General features: G+C 45.3%; 2 protein-coding genes across 5 annotated transcripts in view; both read left to right on the top strand.

Moving 5' to 3' along the window:
• Positions 1-11030, top strand: part of LOC131703207 (DNA-binding protein RFX5-like) — a 30702-nt gene extending 19672 nt beyond the window's left edge. For both annotated transcript variants that reach the window (XM_059006175.1, XM_059006176.1), the window contains exons 7-10: positions 1201-1279; positions 2704-2902; positions 3879-3973; positions 4871-11030. In XM_059006175.1, coding sequence (XP_058862158.1) covers positions 1201-1279; positions 2704-2902; positions 3879-3973; positions 4871-6160 — 1663 coding nt within the window. In that variant the 3' untranslated portion in view covers positions 6161-11030. The remainder of the gene's footprint in view (positions 1-1200; positions 1280-2703; positions 2903-3878; positions 3974-4870) is intronic.
• Positions 11031-13556: 2526 nt separating this feature from the next.
• LOC117962940 (phosphatidylinositol 4-kinase beta) overlaps positions 13557-17956 on the top strand; it is a 48194-nt gene continuing 43794 nt past the window's right edge. For 2 of the 3 annotated variants that reach the window (XM_059005922.1, XM_059005921.1), the window contains exon 1: positions 13557-13716. The gene's annotated coding sequence lies outside the window, so the exon portion shown is untranslated. The remainder of the gene's footprint in view (positions 13717-17956) is intronic. The other variant, XM_059005923.1, reaches the window with a different exon arrangement.

The raw sequence follows: 17956 nt of genomic DNA, 5'->3' as shown, positions 1-17956 counted from the left end.
CCGCGCTCACTCACTGTCAGCAGCCGGTCGGGTGTTTATAGTTAACCTCGCCCAGCACAAAGTAAACGTACACCAGCAGGGCTGTGCTTTTATTTGAAAGGAGATTCAACATTGTTAATTCGATTGCTAAGTCGCAAAGTACTACAATGTGGTAAAAAAAATAAAAACTGTTGTCCGCCATTACAGGATTTTTCTTGCGTACCCCCTGAGGAGCGCTCGAGTACCCCCAGGGGTACGTTTACCCCAGTTTGAAAACTGCTGCTCATAAAGGAGAGTGATTTATTACAGTGTTTTGTGAGCACCTGAAAAATGAAAAGGAGCAAGCCTGATTGTATTGCAATGAGGTTAAAGGTAGGGGTGAGGCGGTACACTAAGTTCACGATACGATGTGTATCATGACACAGAAGCCATGATACGATATGTATCACAATACACAAGCCACGATAGATACATATCACGATACACAAGCCATGATATTATACGTATCACGATACACATGCCACGATACAATATGTATCGCGATACACAAGCCATGATACGATACGTATCACAATGCATGTTTTTTTTATTAAGCAATTTATGACATTGTACAAGTATTTATATATATATATATATATATATATATATATATATATATATATATATATATATATATGATTTTTTGTAAGTACTTTCTCTAAAGGATTGCTAGTTATTCAAATATTTAATCCAGAAGAAAATAAATTAATACATTTTATCAAAGAATTAGGCTATATCTTTTACTCCCACAAGCCAAATACAGGATAACATACTCTAATAACCCAAAACACAAGTTTTATAAATCTGTAGACACCTAAATGAAACAGTGAAGTTCAATCCCTCCCCTTATAATTTACGTTCAGCTATTGGATAATGGAACTAATCCCTTTCTTTTTATTTGCTGATCAGTACATGTGGAGGATTACAAATGAAAACCTAATTTGTCATGCTTATTACTGTATTGCGATACATAATCCACGGATCGTGGATCGGATTGTTTTATAAAAGATTGTGATGCATGGATATTTTGATGAATCGTCACACCCCTAGTTAAAGGAGTGCTAATATTCAACTTAGCAGTAATTCAAAGAGAGCGGTGTGTGTCTGTTTTCTCTGAAGCTTGTCTTAGTGAATGAATATAGGCAGCCAGTCCAGTAACAGAAAGATCCTTGACTACGTCACGTATTGCTACAGCGGGATCCGGAGGAAGACAGTGCTGAACATGCCTCTGCTTCCCAGTCTGGACCTCAAGAACGACCCAGTAAGAGTGATTACTTCTCCCAGCTCCACTCAGAGTGTCTCGAGTCAGTAAGAGCGATTACTGACCCCAGCTCCACTGAGAGACAGTGTCTCGACTTAAATGTATTTATATGTTGTATTTATTTCAATTGTAGCTAACAGTTCCATACATTTTCTCTGCCTTGTACATATATTCATTACATAGGTCTCAATTGCTTTAGTAAACATACATTTTCATTTAAAAAAAATGATATCTGGTACTACACCAGGTTAAATACATCTCTGTTTGCAAGCCATGCTTTCACACTGTCTTGCACTTCCTGGGTCACCTGGAGGGTGAAATTGTCCCCACCCCTTTAATGTCTTCTTTCCTGTCAATAGCCCTAATGACTGACATGCTTTCTACCAGCAACATGCTTTACCCAGAAGACACTGCTGGGGTGAAATGACCAAAAGGAAGTGAGGCAGAAACAGACTTCCTGGAAGGCAGGGCAAGCAAACCGAGAACGTAGGGCAGCACCAGATGTCTGTTTAATCATACGAGTTTGCTACGATACGTGCCTCTTTACAAGGGTGCCTGTCACCTGGGTGGCGTCAGACCAGAAGCAGGAAATAAATAAACAAAACAAGAGGTAGAGTTTGGTGGAGCTGAGCGAATGCTTTCGCTCAGCATTTAATAAATAAACAGAACATAAAAGGTTGGAACAGACAAAAACACAGGGCACGGCACTTGAGGCCAAAATAAATAGACGAACAAAAACGGACTAGACAGACAAACAAACAAACACGGTGAGCAGATACTTTTAACTTTACTTTCACAATTCACAATTACCTCCGTCTCCAATCCCGTTCTCCACTCACCGAACACCCAACCCTGACTGAATGAAACGTGTATCTATATATACTGTTGTGCTGGGATTCAATTACTAATTAATTATTCACTTGAATCCCAGCACGTGAATTAATTCTGTGCAACCCCGTGCTCACATATTACATTTAACCAGCACGTGAAGTGATTTGTGCCCTCCTCGTGCCTACATACAAATCTACCTTTTTAACTCACACGTGAAACACAGACCTGTTTATATCCCGTGTACCAATCTATACACCAACATTAACACACGCACGCAACATACAACACATAATATGCACACAGGGGCGGGGCACATTGCCACAGTGCCTTTGAGACCTGAGTAGCTACTGGAAGTGCAGAACAGGAGAAGGTTTATAGAGTGATTCTATCAGCTGCCACCTCTCTGAATGCTTGGTTTGGATCGTGTGGAGAGTGCAGAGTGGCTGAGTGAGTTGCTACTGGAAGTGCAGAACAGGAGAAGGTTTATAGAGTGATTCTATCAGCTGCCAGCTCTCTGAATGCTTGGTTTGAATCGTGTGGAGAGTGCAGAGTGGCTGAGCCCCGCTGATGCTGTCCTCTTGTGTTGAGCGCAGTCGGAGCTGACGGAGCTGGTGCAGACCTACAACAGCGAGGTGACGGAGGCGGCCTGCTCTCTGATCTGCGACTGGGCTGAGCGCATCCTGAAGCGCTCCTTCGACACGGTGGTGGAGATCGCTCGCTTCCTGATCCAGGAGCACATTGTCAACCCTCGCTCCAGCACCGCACACATCATCATGTCTGCCTCTCTCGCTGGTCAGTGCAGCAGCTCTGTGGGTGAAAGTCAGCCTGTACCCTACGAGCATCATCTACTTCATTTATATGATATAGACTGAAATAAGAAGCCTTGTTTATAGCTGTATCCATTGCCAGAGCAGCACACTGCAGCCTCCCCTGTCCTGGGATATTAAAGGTTTTATTACACTGAGTCAACACTGTGGTGTTACCAGGGATGAAGGTACAACAGTAGCTTGAGTACAACTTGGTACAAAGGGAGGTGCAATCAAGGTCCACCTGTACAAAATTCTGTTGAAAAGCAGTTGGGTTTAGAGCTGCACATACTGATGATTTGATTATTCAGGTCAAGCTCTCCACAGGTGAGGGTCATTGCTGTTGATTCCAAGTGAAGAAGCAGCTGCTTGGATTGCTGTTCTCCACAGAGTCTAAGAAAAGCAGTGATCCACACAAACCCAAGCAGCTGTTTCTTCAATCAGCCAGATCGACAGCAATGACCCTCACCTGAGTGTCAGACCCTGGTTTCTGTGGGGAGCTCCATCCCAATATTCAAATACTCTGTTCGTGCCATACTAGTTGGGTGGTACCAACAATGTGAACTTAACAACATGAGAACATTTTGGGTAGGCAGTGTTATACAAGCAGAGTGGCAGCTGAGAGAAGTACTTTCTTCCAGTAGAACAGTACAGACCCCCAATGCACTCGGCCAGCAGATCTATCTGTTTCACTTTTAAGGTCCCATATAAAAGTTTCTCATAGCAAAAGCAGAGCAAAGTGTAATAAAGTACAGTGAAAGCATGGTAAAGCATAGGCAGACATTAGAGAGGTATGGTAGCATTTTAATAAACATGGCAAACTATGGTAAATGCACAGTGTAACCATGGAGACATTTGATAACTCCTGCGCCCCCTGCCGTGTGCGATTGCTTGCATAGTACAGCATTGAAAACCCTGCACCTCAGTAATGGCATCCTCCCTGCCCTCTGTGTGTCCTGCAGGAGGTCCCGCCAAACCCCACAAGATCATGAAGAAGACCCTGCAGCCCCCCCCAGGCTCTGGAGCCAAAGGAGAGGAGAGCAGCCCTGCAGCACAGGTACCTCCAACTCCACACAGCTCTACACAGCATCACACAGCATCACACAACTCCACACAGCACCACACAACTCCACACAGCTCCACACAGCACCACACAACTCCACACAGCTCCACACAGCTCCACACAACTCCACACAGCACCACACAAATCCACACAGCTCCACACAGCACCACACACTCCACACAACTCCACACAACTCCACACAGCTCCACACAGCACCACACAACTCCACACAGATCCACACAGCACCACACAACTCCGCACAGCTCCACACAACTCCACACCGCATCACATAGCACCTCACAGGTCCATACAGCTCCACAGCATCACACAGCTCCACATAGCCCCGCACAGCTCCACACAGCTCCATACAGCACCACACAGCTCCACATTGTTCCACACAGCACCACACAACTCCACACAGCTCCACACAGCACCACACAGCTACACACAGCACCACACAGCTCCACACAGCACCACACAACTCCACACAGCACCACACAACTCCACACAGCTCCACACAGCACCACACAACTCCACACAACTCCACACAGATCCACACAGCACCACACAACTCCGCACAGCTCCACACAACTCCACACCGCATCACATAGCACCTCACAGGTCCATACAGCTCCACAGTATCACACAGCTCCACATAGCCCCGCACAGCTCCACACAGCTCCACACAGTCCCCCACAGCTCCACACAGCACCACACAGCTCCACACAGCACCACACAACTCCACACAGCTCCACACAGCTCCACACAGCTCCACATTGTTCCATACAGCTCCACACAGCTCCACAGCATCACACAGCTCCACACAGCCCCAGACACCTCCACACAGGTACCCACAGTTCCACACAGCTCACTCTCCTCTTGGTTTCTTAGAGAGAGAAGGAGAGTGGGGAGAGGTCCACAGCAGGCAAGCAGCTGCCCTCCGAGAAGGGCCCAAAGTCCTCGGACAGCCCCAGGGCTGGGGGCCGCGACTCGCAGGTGGAGGCTGTGATGAAGCGCTACCCCCAGCTCCTCCCACGCGGACCGGTCCTTCAGGAGACATGCTGCCTCCGCACCTCCCCTCCGAACATCACCATGGCCGCCGCCCCACTCACCCAACAGCAGGGGGCTCTGCCCGTCTTCAACATGATCCTGCCCCCCCTCAGCTACCCTGCCCCCGCTGCCCCGAGCAAGGAGAGAGCCAGCATCTTCAGAAGTCGGGGGGCTCCCAAACGGCCCGCTGAGCCCCCCAGTGGGGACACCCCTAAGAGGAAGAGGGGCCGTCCCCGGAAAGCCAGACCGGAAGACGTGGAGCCGCCCCCTAGAGGAGTCATCCAAAGAGCCGCGCCGGGGGGGCAGGCGAGTGAGGCCATTGAGGCTGTGATCAAGCACGAACCCTCTGCGGATCTCGCCTCCCTCAAAAGCCAGCCTCCCCCGAGCCTTGCCTCCCCTGAAACCCAGCCTCCCCCGAGCCGAGCCTCCCCCAAAACCCAGCCTCCCCCGAGCCGACCCTCTGCGGATCTCGCCTCCCTCAAAAGCCAGCCTCCCCCGAGCCTTGCCTCCCCTGAAACCCAGCCTCCCCCGAGCCGAGCCTCCCCCGAAACCCAGCCTCCCCCGAGCCGAGCCTCCCCCGAAACCCCGCCTTTCCCTAGCCGAGCCTCCCCTGAAACCCAGCCTCTCCCGAGCCGAGCCTCCCCCGAAACCCAGCCTCTCCCTAGCCTTGCCTCCCCTGAAACCCAGCCTCTCCCGAGCCGAGCCTCCCCCGAAACCCAGCCTCTCCCGAGCCGAGCGTCTCCCGAAACCCAGCCTCTCCCGAGCCGAGCCTCCCTCGAAATCCTGCCTTCCACGAGCCTCACCGCCCAGGGGATGCCCAGAGAGGCGCCACGCGGGAATCCTGCTGACCAGGCCTGCCAGAGCTGGGAGGAGGGCCGGGGGCTGGTGGAGGTGATCCGGAGGGCCCCTGCTTATGCCCCGCAAGTCGCAGGCCCCGGGCCGGAGGTGGGAGAGGCTGTGAAATCCACAGAGAAGCCAGCCGACATATCTCCATCCTCCAGCAGAGCGGAGTCCCAGCCAGCCAGCCAGAGCCCCAGGCAGAGCGGGACTGGAGAGCGGGGTTCAGAACCCCAGAGCCCTGCCTCGCACCCTGACCCACCCCCATCCTCCCAGACCCCCAATCAGGGCTGAGCTGAGCAGCCAGTGCCCAGGGGAGGGGCCGCACTGGACCCCCACTGCTTAACCCTCAAACCAGCTTTAGAAACTAACGCTAGTCCTGCACTCAGTCATGGCTTTCAGAACTACCCCCGGTTAAGCACACCAGGAATGGAAATGACTCCTATTGTCACCCATTCCAGGTTTTACTCCCAGCTTGATAACCCACAGTGTGTCTAGGTGGGTAATTACATTAGCAGTCAAACCAGGAATAGGTGAAACTGCTATGCAATGGGAGTCCATCCCTGTATACTACTGAAGTGATGAGTCAGGAATTGGCTGATGTTAAACAGTTATTTTTCCATCCCTACAGCTGCATGAACAGCCTCTGATAGTAACCCAGCAGACTCGCATGCATTGTATTCATTCTGTGAGGAGAAGTGTGACCAGGTCATCCAGAGCCGATTGACCAGAGGCCTGATTGTTCAGACTCCTGGCACCTGGTCATGTCAGTATTGTACCTAATCAAGGGGAGTTCTGAACCCCAGGACTGGGTGCAGGGCTGGTGTGTTTTTAACCCTGCTCAAACCATCTGTTCAGGAGTCTACAGATGCTGGAGTGACAGAGCCACTCACAATGATTGCAAACAGCATTGTAAAGGAAAAGTGACAAATTGAAATGCCATTTGAAAGTAGTTACTCTTCAATGCAAATGTCACAGTCTGTGTGCTGTCAGGGTGTATGGTGATCAGATCAGCACCAGAGTCTTAGGGTTAGGGTTAGGGTCAGTCTCTTTTGTACAAATACTGGATCCTCTAAAGGTTTGGAGGGAACGCAATCAATCAAAATAAAATGTTACATTTGACTTGTGTGTTTGAGACATGTTTTACTGAATGCGGCTTCATGAACTTCAGACCCCTGGACTGCTTTCCTTGCTGCAGCTACACAAACACAGTTTCATGTTTTTAATGTTTTGCTTCTTTCAGTGTAAGCTGAGTGCTATAGCGGTGCACACTTTGTAATACTCAAAAGACAAGAAAAATAGACAGTGCTATTTATCTACAAATACTAAAAGGAACTTTCAGTGAACTTTCGACTGGAAGTCTTTCTCAGTGAGATTAGATTCGCAGCTCTGCAAGGTTAGGGTACCGTGTGAGGTAATCAGGGCACACCCACTCCTCTTAATGGGACCATTAAGAGACTGTGATCACATGGCAGGGGAGTGGTACCAGCATGGGATTCGAAACCCACCCCAGCATTCAACAGACGTCGTGTCATTGAGCTTACTGGCTTTCTTTTGGCATTTTTAAATGTCGTTCAATTGAGAGTTTAATAGTTATGGATGACATTATCTGTTTTTAACAATCATGTCAAATTTGATCAAGATGTTTTTATTCTGGTCGACAGAGGGAGTTGTTTCCCCACAATGACAACAAATCTAACCAAAAAGTACCAATAATAGCATTAATATTGTTTTTACCAGGAGTAGTGAAATAGGTAAGTGCATCGTCGTACCTGCACTTGGGGATTGCTGAGTGGACACTGGTGTAAGGCCAAACTACAGCTCTGGCCAAAAGCTTAGCATCATCTTGAACTGTAGGATTGAGCATATATGAACTATATGAACCTAATGTGGATCTTTTATTTAACATCATGTAATCAAAGAAACTACAAAATGATATTGCAAAAGTCTAGCAGAAGCCATAATAGTAGTACAGTATTTCATGTTAGATTTTGAAAATATCACATTTTCTATTTTATTTTTTCAGTTTTTTGTTAAGTATATGGAAAAGCACAAAGCGGTATGTAATTCGTAACATTGGTCAGCAGGGTTCATTCCACTTTTTATAAAGCATAATGAGTTGATTCTGTTGGGCGAGGCCAGAGGTGTACTGCTAATAGAGTTACCTGCTGGATTCCACACTGTGAATGCAGCATGGGAGGTGCCATACTAATGAATCACTACATTTGGTTTGCCATGGCTGTGACCAGGAGGATTAGTGGCACAGCGATGGCACAGCATACCAGGAGTAATGTATGTAAGACGCTTGCATGATCGTAACTGTAGTACAGGAGATAGCATTCTTTTTCTTAAACGTGTTGAGGTCTGCGCATTGAGCTCAGGAGCTGCTCCTCAGTTCTACTCTGGCGCATTGAGCTCAGGAGCTGCTCTTCAGTTCTAGCCTGGCACATTGAGCTCAGGAGCTGCTCCTCAGTTCTAGCCTGGCACATTGAGCTCAGGAGCTGCTCCTCAGTTCTAGTCTGGCACATTGAGCTCAGGAGCTGCTCTTCAGTTCTAGCCTGGCACATTGAGCTCAGAAGCTGCTCTTCAGTTCTAGCCTGGCACATTGAGCTCAGGAGCTGCTCTTCAGTTCTAGCCTGGCACATTGAGCTCAGGAGCTGCTCTTCAGTTCTAGCCTGGCACATTGAGCTCAGGAGCTGCTCCTCAGTTCTAGCCTGGCACATTAGCTCAGGAGCTGCTCTTCAGTTCTAGCCTGGCGCATTGCGCTCAGGAGCTGCTCTTCAGTTCTAGCCTGGCACATTGAGCTCAGGAGCTGCTCTTCAGTTCTAACCTGGCACATTGAGCTCAGGAGCTGCTCTTCAGTTCTAACCTGGCACATTGAGCTCAGGAGCTGCTCTTCAGTTCTAGCCTGGCACATTGAGCTCAGGAGCTGCTCTTCAGTTCTAGCCTGGCACATTGAGCTCAGGAGCTGCTCTTCAGTTCTAGCCTGGCACATTGAGCTCAGGAGCTGCTCTTCAGTTCTAGCCTGGCACATTGAGCTCAGGAGCTGCTCTTCAGTTCTAGCCTGGCACATTGAGCTCAGGAGCTGCTCCTCAGTTCTAGCCTGGCACATTGAGCTCAGGAGCTGCTCCTCAGTTCTAGCCTGGCACATTGAGCTCAGGAGCTGCTCCTCAGTTCTAGCCTGGCACATTGAGCTCAGGAGCTGCTCCTCAGTTCTAGTCTGGCACATTGAGCTCAGGAGCTGCTCTTCAGTTCTAGCCTGGCACATTGAGCTCAGAAGCTGCTCTTCAGTTCTAGCCTGGCACATTGAGCTCAGGAGCTGCTCTTCAGTTCTAGCCTGGCACATTGAGCTCAGGAGCTGCTCTTCAGTTCTAGCCTGGCACATTGAGCTCAGGAGCTGCTCCTCAGTTCTAGCCTGGCACATTAGCTCAGGAGCTGCTCTTCAGTTCTAGCCTGGCGCATTGCGCTCAGGAGCTGCTCTTCAGTTCTAGCCTGGCACATTGAGCTCAGGAGCTGCTCTTCAGTTCTAACCTGGCACATTGAGCTCAGGAGCTGCTCTTCAGTTCTAGTCTGGCACATTGAGCTCAGGAGCTGCTCCTCAGTTCTAGCCTGGCACATTGAGCTCAGGAGCTGCTCCTCAGTTCTAGCCTGGCACAGACACAGACAGTGTCTTTATATTAGTAAGCGCCATCTAGTGCACAGCTCGCGTATTGCCAGCCATACACAAAAGGATCACTAGGTGGCGCTGGCTCATCAGTAAAGACACTTTGATCTAGCCTGTGTTGCATGTCTATGTCAGGGCCGCTCCTGAGCTCAGGGGAACACACTGTTTAACAGAGTCCCCGAAACACATCATCTGAGTAACTGTAAGTATAAGAACCACTCTGAACGACTGCAACCAGCATGAAAAACAGAAGAGTAAAAAACAATGCAATGTGAATCGACTTAAAAGTAATCGCTACAGATTTATAATGAATTTAAATAAAATATAAAAAAAAAAAGAAAAAAAAAAGATTCCACTGGCATGTCTATAAATCTTCTGTTGCCATAATGTGAATGCAGTACCAAACGGTGCTTTGTATTTCAAAAATATATATGAAACATTAAATTATTATACAATTATTATTATTATTATTATTATTATTATTATTATTATTATTTGATCATTCTTTTTGAGAAGAAGAATAAAACTTACTGTGATAATCCCACTCTTCTGGGTTATGGTTCTTTTGTAATGGAACCTGTTCTACCTGAACGGACTGGAATATGATCTGTCCTTGTGGGTGAACTATTCTGAGCTGACTAGCAGAATACAGGGCTGGAGCCATGTAGCCGGCCTGTGAAACCAGTACAGAACACAAAGGACTCACACTCGCACTGAGGGGTTGCTTCCATCACCCTGAACTCAGAAGCAACGCCTCGGACTTTCAGTGCGTTTTTTTCCATCAAACCACCGCTCGCTAATAATAAGTGTTTGGTGAAATTCAGGGGGGCTCTCAGCAGTGCTGTAAAATGCTCTAAAAATCCAGCTGTGGCTGATCAGGGTGTAGACTGATCAAATCAACCCCCTGTGCTCCAACAGCCTCGGGAAAGCATGGCTAAATTCATCAAGTTTGCACAGTGAATGTACTGCCTCATGTACTGGTAATCCTGTCGTGTGTTACTCGAAACGGAAACAGTGGCATATGTAGCAATACTGCAATACAGGTATATTACCATTCTGTGATAAGCGAGTAGAAGTCTAATATACCTTAAGCTGACCCAGCCCTGGATTAAATCAAAATCATGGCAGTGCCTTAACCATGGCTATAGCGCCGCCATAACCACTGATTTAATACACTCCTCGGAAACTAAAACAAGACAAAGAGCTTTCTCCTGGTTTAAAAAAAACACAAAAACATGACTGACTCGTTTTCTGAATTGCATTGTCTTTTGATTTAGGTTTTTGTTGGAAGTAAAGTGTCTTGCACCTTTTGCTAACAGTTTTTTTTTTAATGCTTGTAAAGAAATCTGATGTACTACCTTCTGCACTAGTATTTGTGTGATGTACTAACCTATGTACTAATAGTCATGTGATCTACTAAGTTAAATGTGTTTGTTTTTTTTACGTTGCATTGCTACCAAAACATATTTTTTTCAAATAAAGGATTGTGACTGTTTTCATAACCCATCCATTAAATGAATAAATACATGTTGTGTATTTCAGTGTCGTTGCAGTGCTGTGCTGATACAGTGTTACATGAGGACTCTCGTGTATTTCACTGTGCTGTGCTCGTACAGTGTTACATGAGGACTCGTGTATTTCACTGTGTCGTTGCTGTGCTCGTACAGTGTTACATGAGGACTCTCGTGTATTTCACTGTGTCGTTGCTGTGCTGTGCTCGTACAGTGTTACATGAGGACTCGTGTATTTCACTGTGTCGTTGCAGTGCTCGTACAGTGTTACATGAGGACTCTCGTGTATTTCACTGTGTCGTTGCTGTGCTTTGCTCGTACAGTGTTACATGAGGACTCGTGTATTTCACTGTGTCGTTGCTGTGCTCGTACAGTGTTACATGAGGACTCTCGTGTATTTCACTGTGTTGTTGCAGTACTGTGCTCGTACAGTGTTACATGAGGACTCCTTCTCCAGCTGTGCTGAAACTTTGTTAGGACATTCTTTAGCAGAACCTACCCGAGCTGGCAGGGATTCATTTGGAAGCACCTTTTGCAGCAATTACTGCTATGAGTCTTTTTGAATAGGTCTCTACTAGCTTTGCACAGTAGGATGGTGAAATTTTTGCCCATTCGTCATGGGAAAATTGCTCCAGTTATGATAAGTTTGTTGGGGATCGTTGATGGACTGCAATCTTCAAATCTCGCCATAAATTTTTGATTGGATTCAAGTCAGTACTTTGACTGGGCCACTCAAGAACATTAATTCTCTTCTTGTTCAACCACTCCAGTGTTGCTTTGACTTTGTGCTTCGGGTCATTGTCTTGCTGAAATGTGAATTTCCTCCCCAGTTTCAGAGTCTTGGCTGACTCAAACAGGTTTTCCTCAAGGATTCGCCTGTACTTTGCACCATCTATTCTCCCCTCTATCCTGACAAGCTTCCCAGTCCCTGCTGAAGAGAAGCATTTACATGCTTGACAGTTGCGATGGTGTTGACTGGGCGATGTGCAGTGTTCGGCTTGCACCAGACGTAATGCTTGGAATTTAGACCGAAAAGTTCAATTTTTGTCTCGTCTGACCACAAAACCTTTTTCTACATGTTTGCAGTATCATCTACATGCTTTTTTCACAAACTCCATACGTGCTTTAAGATGAGGCTTTTTGAGTAATGGCTTCTTTCTTGCCACCCGTCCATACAGGCCAGCTTTGTGTAGGGACCGGCTTATTGTTGATGTGTGAACGCTGACTCCAATCTCATACACAGAACTTCGCAGATCTCTCAAGGTCATTGCTGGCTTCAGAGTGACATCCCGAACCAGTTTCCTGCTTGCCTGGCTGCTCAGTTTGGGAGGGCATCCTGATCTGGGAGGGATAATCAGCACCTTTGAAATTTTCTTGTACCCTCCTCCTGCTCTGTGCCTCTCCACCACTTGATCCCTGACTTGTTTCAAAAGCTCCTTGGTCTTCATGGTTGCTTTGTTGGATCACTATGTGAGTTGCAGCCTGAAAGTCTTTATATACCTAAGGGAAATTATCTACAAGTTAAACCACTCTGAGTACACACAGGCTGAAACCATTTCACTAATTATGTGACCTTTCAAACAAATAATTTGCACCTGAGCTGATTTAGGGCTGCAGTAGCAAAGGGTTGAATACTTATGCAACTGAGATTAATCTGTTTTTCTCTGTAAATCTTACTTATATATTCTATATGCATTTTTAACTTTATCAATGTGGAGCAGTTTGTGTAGATTGTGTCTACATGTAAAGTATAATTTCAAAGCGTCGTGGAGTACGCTCAGGTGCCAACAAAATGTGAAAACTTTGCAGGGGGTGAATACTTCTGCAAAACACTGTGTGTGTGTGTGTGTGTGTGTGTGTGTGTGTGTGTGTGTGTGTGTGTGTGTGTGTATATATATATATATATATATATTTCTCATTCCACTGTATATGTGCCACTGTTTGCTTTGCACTACATTCCATGCATAACCCATTCTCATGCGCCCCAGTTCTGTATAGGTGTTATTTCAGTGTTGAATGCCGTCAACCCGCTTGAAATTCCTGACATTTTTTAAACCGAGCTTGTGGCTGCCTCACGAAAACTACCACGCCCTGTGACCCGCCGCCGCCGCAACAGCAAGTTCCCACACGACCCGAACCCCTCTCCGTTTGCAAGTTCACTCAGGCATAAACCCGGACACCTATCCTTCGCATTTCTCGTGACCGTCATGGATGTTACTCGTAAATATTAAAAAGTCAAACGTCCCACAATATGCTTTTTTCTTAGGCGGACGGAATTAAAAAAATAGTCATATCGACCAAATTATTTCAACAAGCAGCACATACTCTATTTTACTTCACAGTTGTTTATGTTTTCCTGGTGAGGACCCCGGGGTTTAAAGCGAAAAGGAGATTATGAAACTACCGTCATCTTGGCTCCTCAGGACCGTCATGATGTGTTTAACTGTGGGGTATTTGGAGCCACAATGGCGACTAAAGGGACACAGTTTCTGTAACTCGTAGCTTTAAAAGCCGCAGAGGACCCCGCAGGCTTTAGCGGCGGGCAGACCTAGGCCTGTCAGTTCTCCAAGTTGCCGGAGAGAAAGTCGGAGTCAAGAGAGGGAATTGGAAGTGTCTCCAAATGGAGCTGAGAAGGTGGAGATAAAAGAGAATAACATAATTATAGCACCTAAAAGGTAAGCTTTCTGTCGTGTGTGTCATTTAAAGGGTCTTTTTAAAGCTTCAAACACCGCGTCGCAGCGTGCAGCTCACAACCGAGCGAAGACGGGGTGACCAAGTGCAACCTTGTCTTTGTTGTTAATGAACTTGATTTAGCGAGGATTGTCGTTTTTGTTTATTTATTATTATTTCTATGACTGTATTCCCCAGCCGTAGTTATGTAACGCAACAAAAGGGGTATTGCACCGACGCAGTCGTTAATCTAGCTAGGATGGAAAGAGATGCTACGCGACTCTCGTCCAGTTGTTGTGTGTTAATAATACTTGTTAAAAATTAAAAAGAGAGAGAGAGAGAGAGAGAATTGGAACTATTTACTGTATTAATTTTACTTTTCTGAGCCTACAATTACGTGTCTAAATGCAGATTCTACGACTTGGCCGCAGGCAAAATCATTTTTGGCTGACAAGTCTGTGAAAAATTAAACTGCAGTAACATAAAAATACAGCAGCTCCTTTAGAAGAGACCGCATTGTATTCCAATGAAATGTCGCTTTCATGATTATTCTTGTGTCTGGGCACAGGCGCACTACCTTTATCCCCACAAAGTGCTGTCTGGATAATTACAAATATTCCAAGGAATGCGGGGATACAGGCACTGCCCAGCACAGAACAGCTACTTTATTTGGGATTGGGTGTCTATGCATGGAAGTAACGTGAATGTTTTTCTGCTCCCAACCTGTCACAGATTGGCACTGATATTAATCTTGGCTCTCAACATTTATTCACCTGTAAGTAAAATAAAGTGTAGGGGTAAATCCTTTCACTTCACAGTGGAGTCAGTTATTCGAATAACAAATATATGGGAAATCCCCCCCGCAAAGATCGAAAGTTGAGCAGCTGTGAAAAAAATATCCCTTTCAGTTATTGTGCATCAGTACTAATAATTCATGTGTAAGATTTGGGTTACCACTGCACTTGTCGGATAGATTGCTGTGTAAAATCATACCAATGAGACTCATTTAAATAACAGAAATGAGAGGAGTTCTGAAACCAAGGACCTGCTGCAGCAGGGGGAGTTTCTAACCCTGTCTTAAATGATAAACACATACATTTTGGTCAATGCCAGAAATAGTAAGACAAGAGTTATGAGAAGTTTAATAACTGGCAGTTGTAGCTGGGGCATGTGGTCACAGAGTAGAAAACAGGCTTTATGGAGGCTAAGGAGAATGTAAACAAACAGGACTGCCAGCAAGGCATGGCTTCTTTCCTATCAAGGACAACGTGCAGAGGACTACGCTGTGTAAGACCCTTACTTAAAGGAATTGCATTTAGTGTGAACTGGAACGTAAGACGCAGGACTCGGCTTCAATTTGGCCGAGGTTCACTTTTAGTTAGATTTGTTTTCTTAAACATCCTGTCATGTTTAAATGCTGCTTCAGGTGTCGAATGTAAGCTCGATATTGAAAGTGCAGGACAGGGTTAAGTTCTTGTGTTGCGTGGATTGAGCTGCGCTGTAGGTAATCCATTTCTATTCAAACAATCGATCATGCATTCTGAGATCAGACTATTGGAAACCAAGCCAGGTAGACTAGATAGTCGTATTTCTACCATGTGGTGGTGAGTTTTTATGACAGACTCGCTATTGTACGGCAGGTGTCTGTTTCTTCTGTTGGATCTTACAATGCCCTTTTCTGTTCATCCATAACTGGAAGCAGTCAGGGGTTAACTGTAAAAGAAGTCAAGCTGACACAGACAGCATTAGCCTAAACATTTGGACCCAAGTATTACAAGCTGTAGCTACATCATGTGATTCCAAGTTTATCCTTAGCCTTCGTGATCACACTGACGCATTTCTTACCCTGAGGTGTCACATGTTTACTCACAGGTGACAGGGTCTGTATTGAACCCTGTGCAGTCTGTAGAGAATGTTACTGTCCTCTCTCAGTCTGCTCCAATAAGCTGTGTTGGGCTCATCCTGTGAGCTTGCCCTGGCTGTTGGATCTGAGCTGGACAGTGAATGTGAGCTCTGAGTCACAGTCGCCTCCCACAGCTTCAGAGAAGCATCAGGATGCCGCAGCATGTGTTAACTAGGACTGACATGAGCACCCCTTTGTCTTCTTGTGCTTCTTCACTTTCTGATTGGTAAGATTCCGATAGCTCCTCTGGTCTAACACTTCTAAATAGGCGATGTTGCTGGTCTCTGCGTATATCTATAATGAAAGTAAAAAGAAAATAAACAGAATAGAAGATCTTCACAAGATCAGGGCCTGGTGATGTGGTAAATGATCAGTAACATGGAAAAGTAGATTGCAGTGACCTACATCAGCTGTATGCTTATTAAAATGAATGCCTGAAGTACAGACAGTTCTGTCAGATTCTGTCAATGAATAAAGAAAGTCCTGGTTTCATCACTCTTGAATAAGTGTTTCCCAAGCAAAAAAAAGAAATCAAATAGTGTGACAGATCCAGGGTGTGTTCATACAGCACAGATTAGGAGCCACTCAGTCACTCATGCTTTTCAAGTTTCTGTGGACGAAGGGGCTGAACATGCATGCTTATTTACACTATAAGAGAAAGACTGCCGTACAAAGAGAGAGAGGGAGAGAACAAGAAGTACATTGCTGTTCCGGAAACACGAGTTTTGAAGAACTTCCTAAATGCAACAGTAAACGAGGGAGACTCGAGGCTGGTGCCACATTCAGGTTGGATTCCAGTTTCCAGCTTGCGGGAAGTTGCCAAGTCGTGGTTGCATTTGATCTTCTTTGAAATCTGCTTTGCGGTGCAAGCAGCATCTCGTAACAGTGTGAGTGAGACACAGAAATGAGAAGTCGCTAGTGCTTGCCAGGTTGTAGGGGGGATAAGAACACCCAACACATTTCTTTAAGGTTTGTTACTGAGGAATTGTGTCGAGTCACACTTTCTGAGCCAGGTGTTCTGTACTGGTCACATGTCCTGAGGTTTCCCTCCCTTCACATGTGGAAGTGCAGATCAAAAGCAACATGTGGTTTAAATCCTAAACCCCGAGAGCGTGCGTGCAGGGGTGTGTGGTTAAACTGAGCTTTGTGTTTCAGTCAAGCTGGTCAGACGTGGGGTTTTAGTTTTAGTTTCTGTGAGATTGTAGGGGAAGCGCACAGTGAGGAGGTGTGATTAGCTGGAGTGCTGGTTCTTCTGTCGCTGCATATTTTAGCAGCTTGCAACCAAAAATAAGCCATTTCAGCATGTTGTGTGATCATTAACCCATTAAGGACCGTGATTGTGTTAACACGATCATACTGAAGTGGGCTTCTAGGACTGCGATCGTGTAAACATGATAAAAAAGCACTTATTTTGACTTGCAGGGCCACCGTACATTGCAGTACAGGCTTGAAACACATGTCATTGGATAGGGGAGGGACTGACATTCTTTTCTTTATTGTGTGTGTGTGTTTTTTTTTTTTCACTGAGAGGCTTTAGTTTCTAAAGGGTGGAGACAAAACATCACAGGAACTTGTGTAGAGCTAAAAAGAAAAGGGGAAACTCTGTAAATCTGATGTATTTGACTTCTAACTATATCAGAACATGTGTTCTGTCATGTGTTTTAATATTGATATGTTTGTACAACATTTATAAATATCAAGAAATGAGTGGCTATAAGCAGATACTATTTCATGAATTAACTGTATCAGGTACGTTTTTATTTCCTTTAATGGAATGAATAACTAATATTTTATTTATAAATATTTATTTTGAGAAAATAATTGAGGGTAGTGTATGTTATTGCTTATAAAGACCCTGAGCATATAACGTGTATTATGTCATTGCAGTCACTCAAGTGAAACAATGTCTTGTAATTTCACCAAACATCAATATTTTTCAGGAAGTAATGTAAGGCCCCCCGGTCATAGAATGACACATTTTTATACATGTATCTCAAAGCAGAATACAAAATAAAATACTTATATATATATATATTACACAAATATCTATCTATCTATCTATCTATCTATCTATCTATCTATCTATCTATCTATCTATCTATATATACAGACATGCTCAAATTTGTTGGTACCCCTCCACAAAAAATGAAGAATGCACAATTTTCTCTGAAATAACTTGAAACTGACAAAAGTAATTGGCATCCACCATTGTTTATTCCATATTTAATAGAAATCAGACTTTGCTTTTGATTTTTTATTCAACATAATATTGTAAATAATAAAACAAATGAAAATGGCATGGACAAAAATGATGGGACCGCTAACCTAATATTTTGTTGCAC

The sequence above is a fragment of the Acipenser ruthenus genome, chromosome 32 (assembly GCF_902713425.1).
Source record: "Acipenser ruthenus chromosome 32, fAciRut3.2 maternal haplotype, whole genome shotgun sequence".
NCBI lineage: Eukaryota > Metazoa > Chordata > Actinopteri > Acipenseriformes > Acipenseridae > Acipenser > Acipenser ruthenus.
The sequence above is the reverse complement of the archived record's forward strand: the minus strand, read 5'-3'. Positions and strand labels throughout refer to the sequence as shown.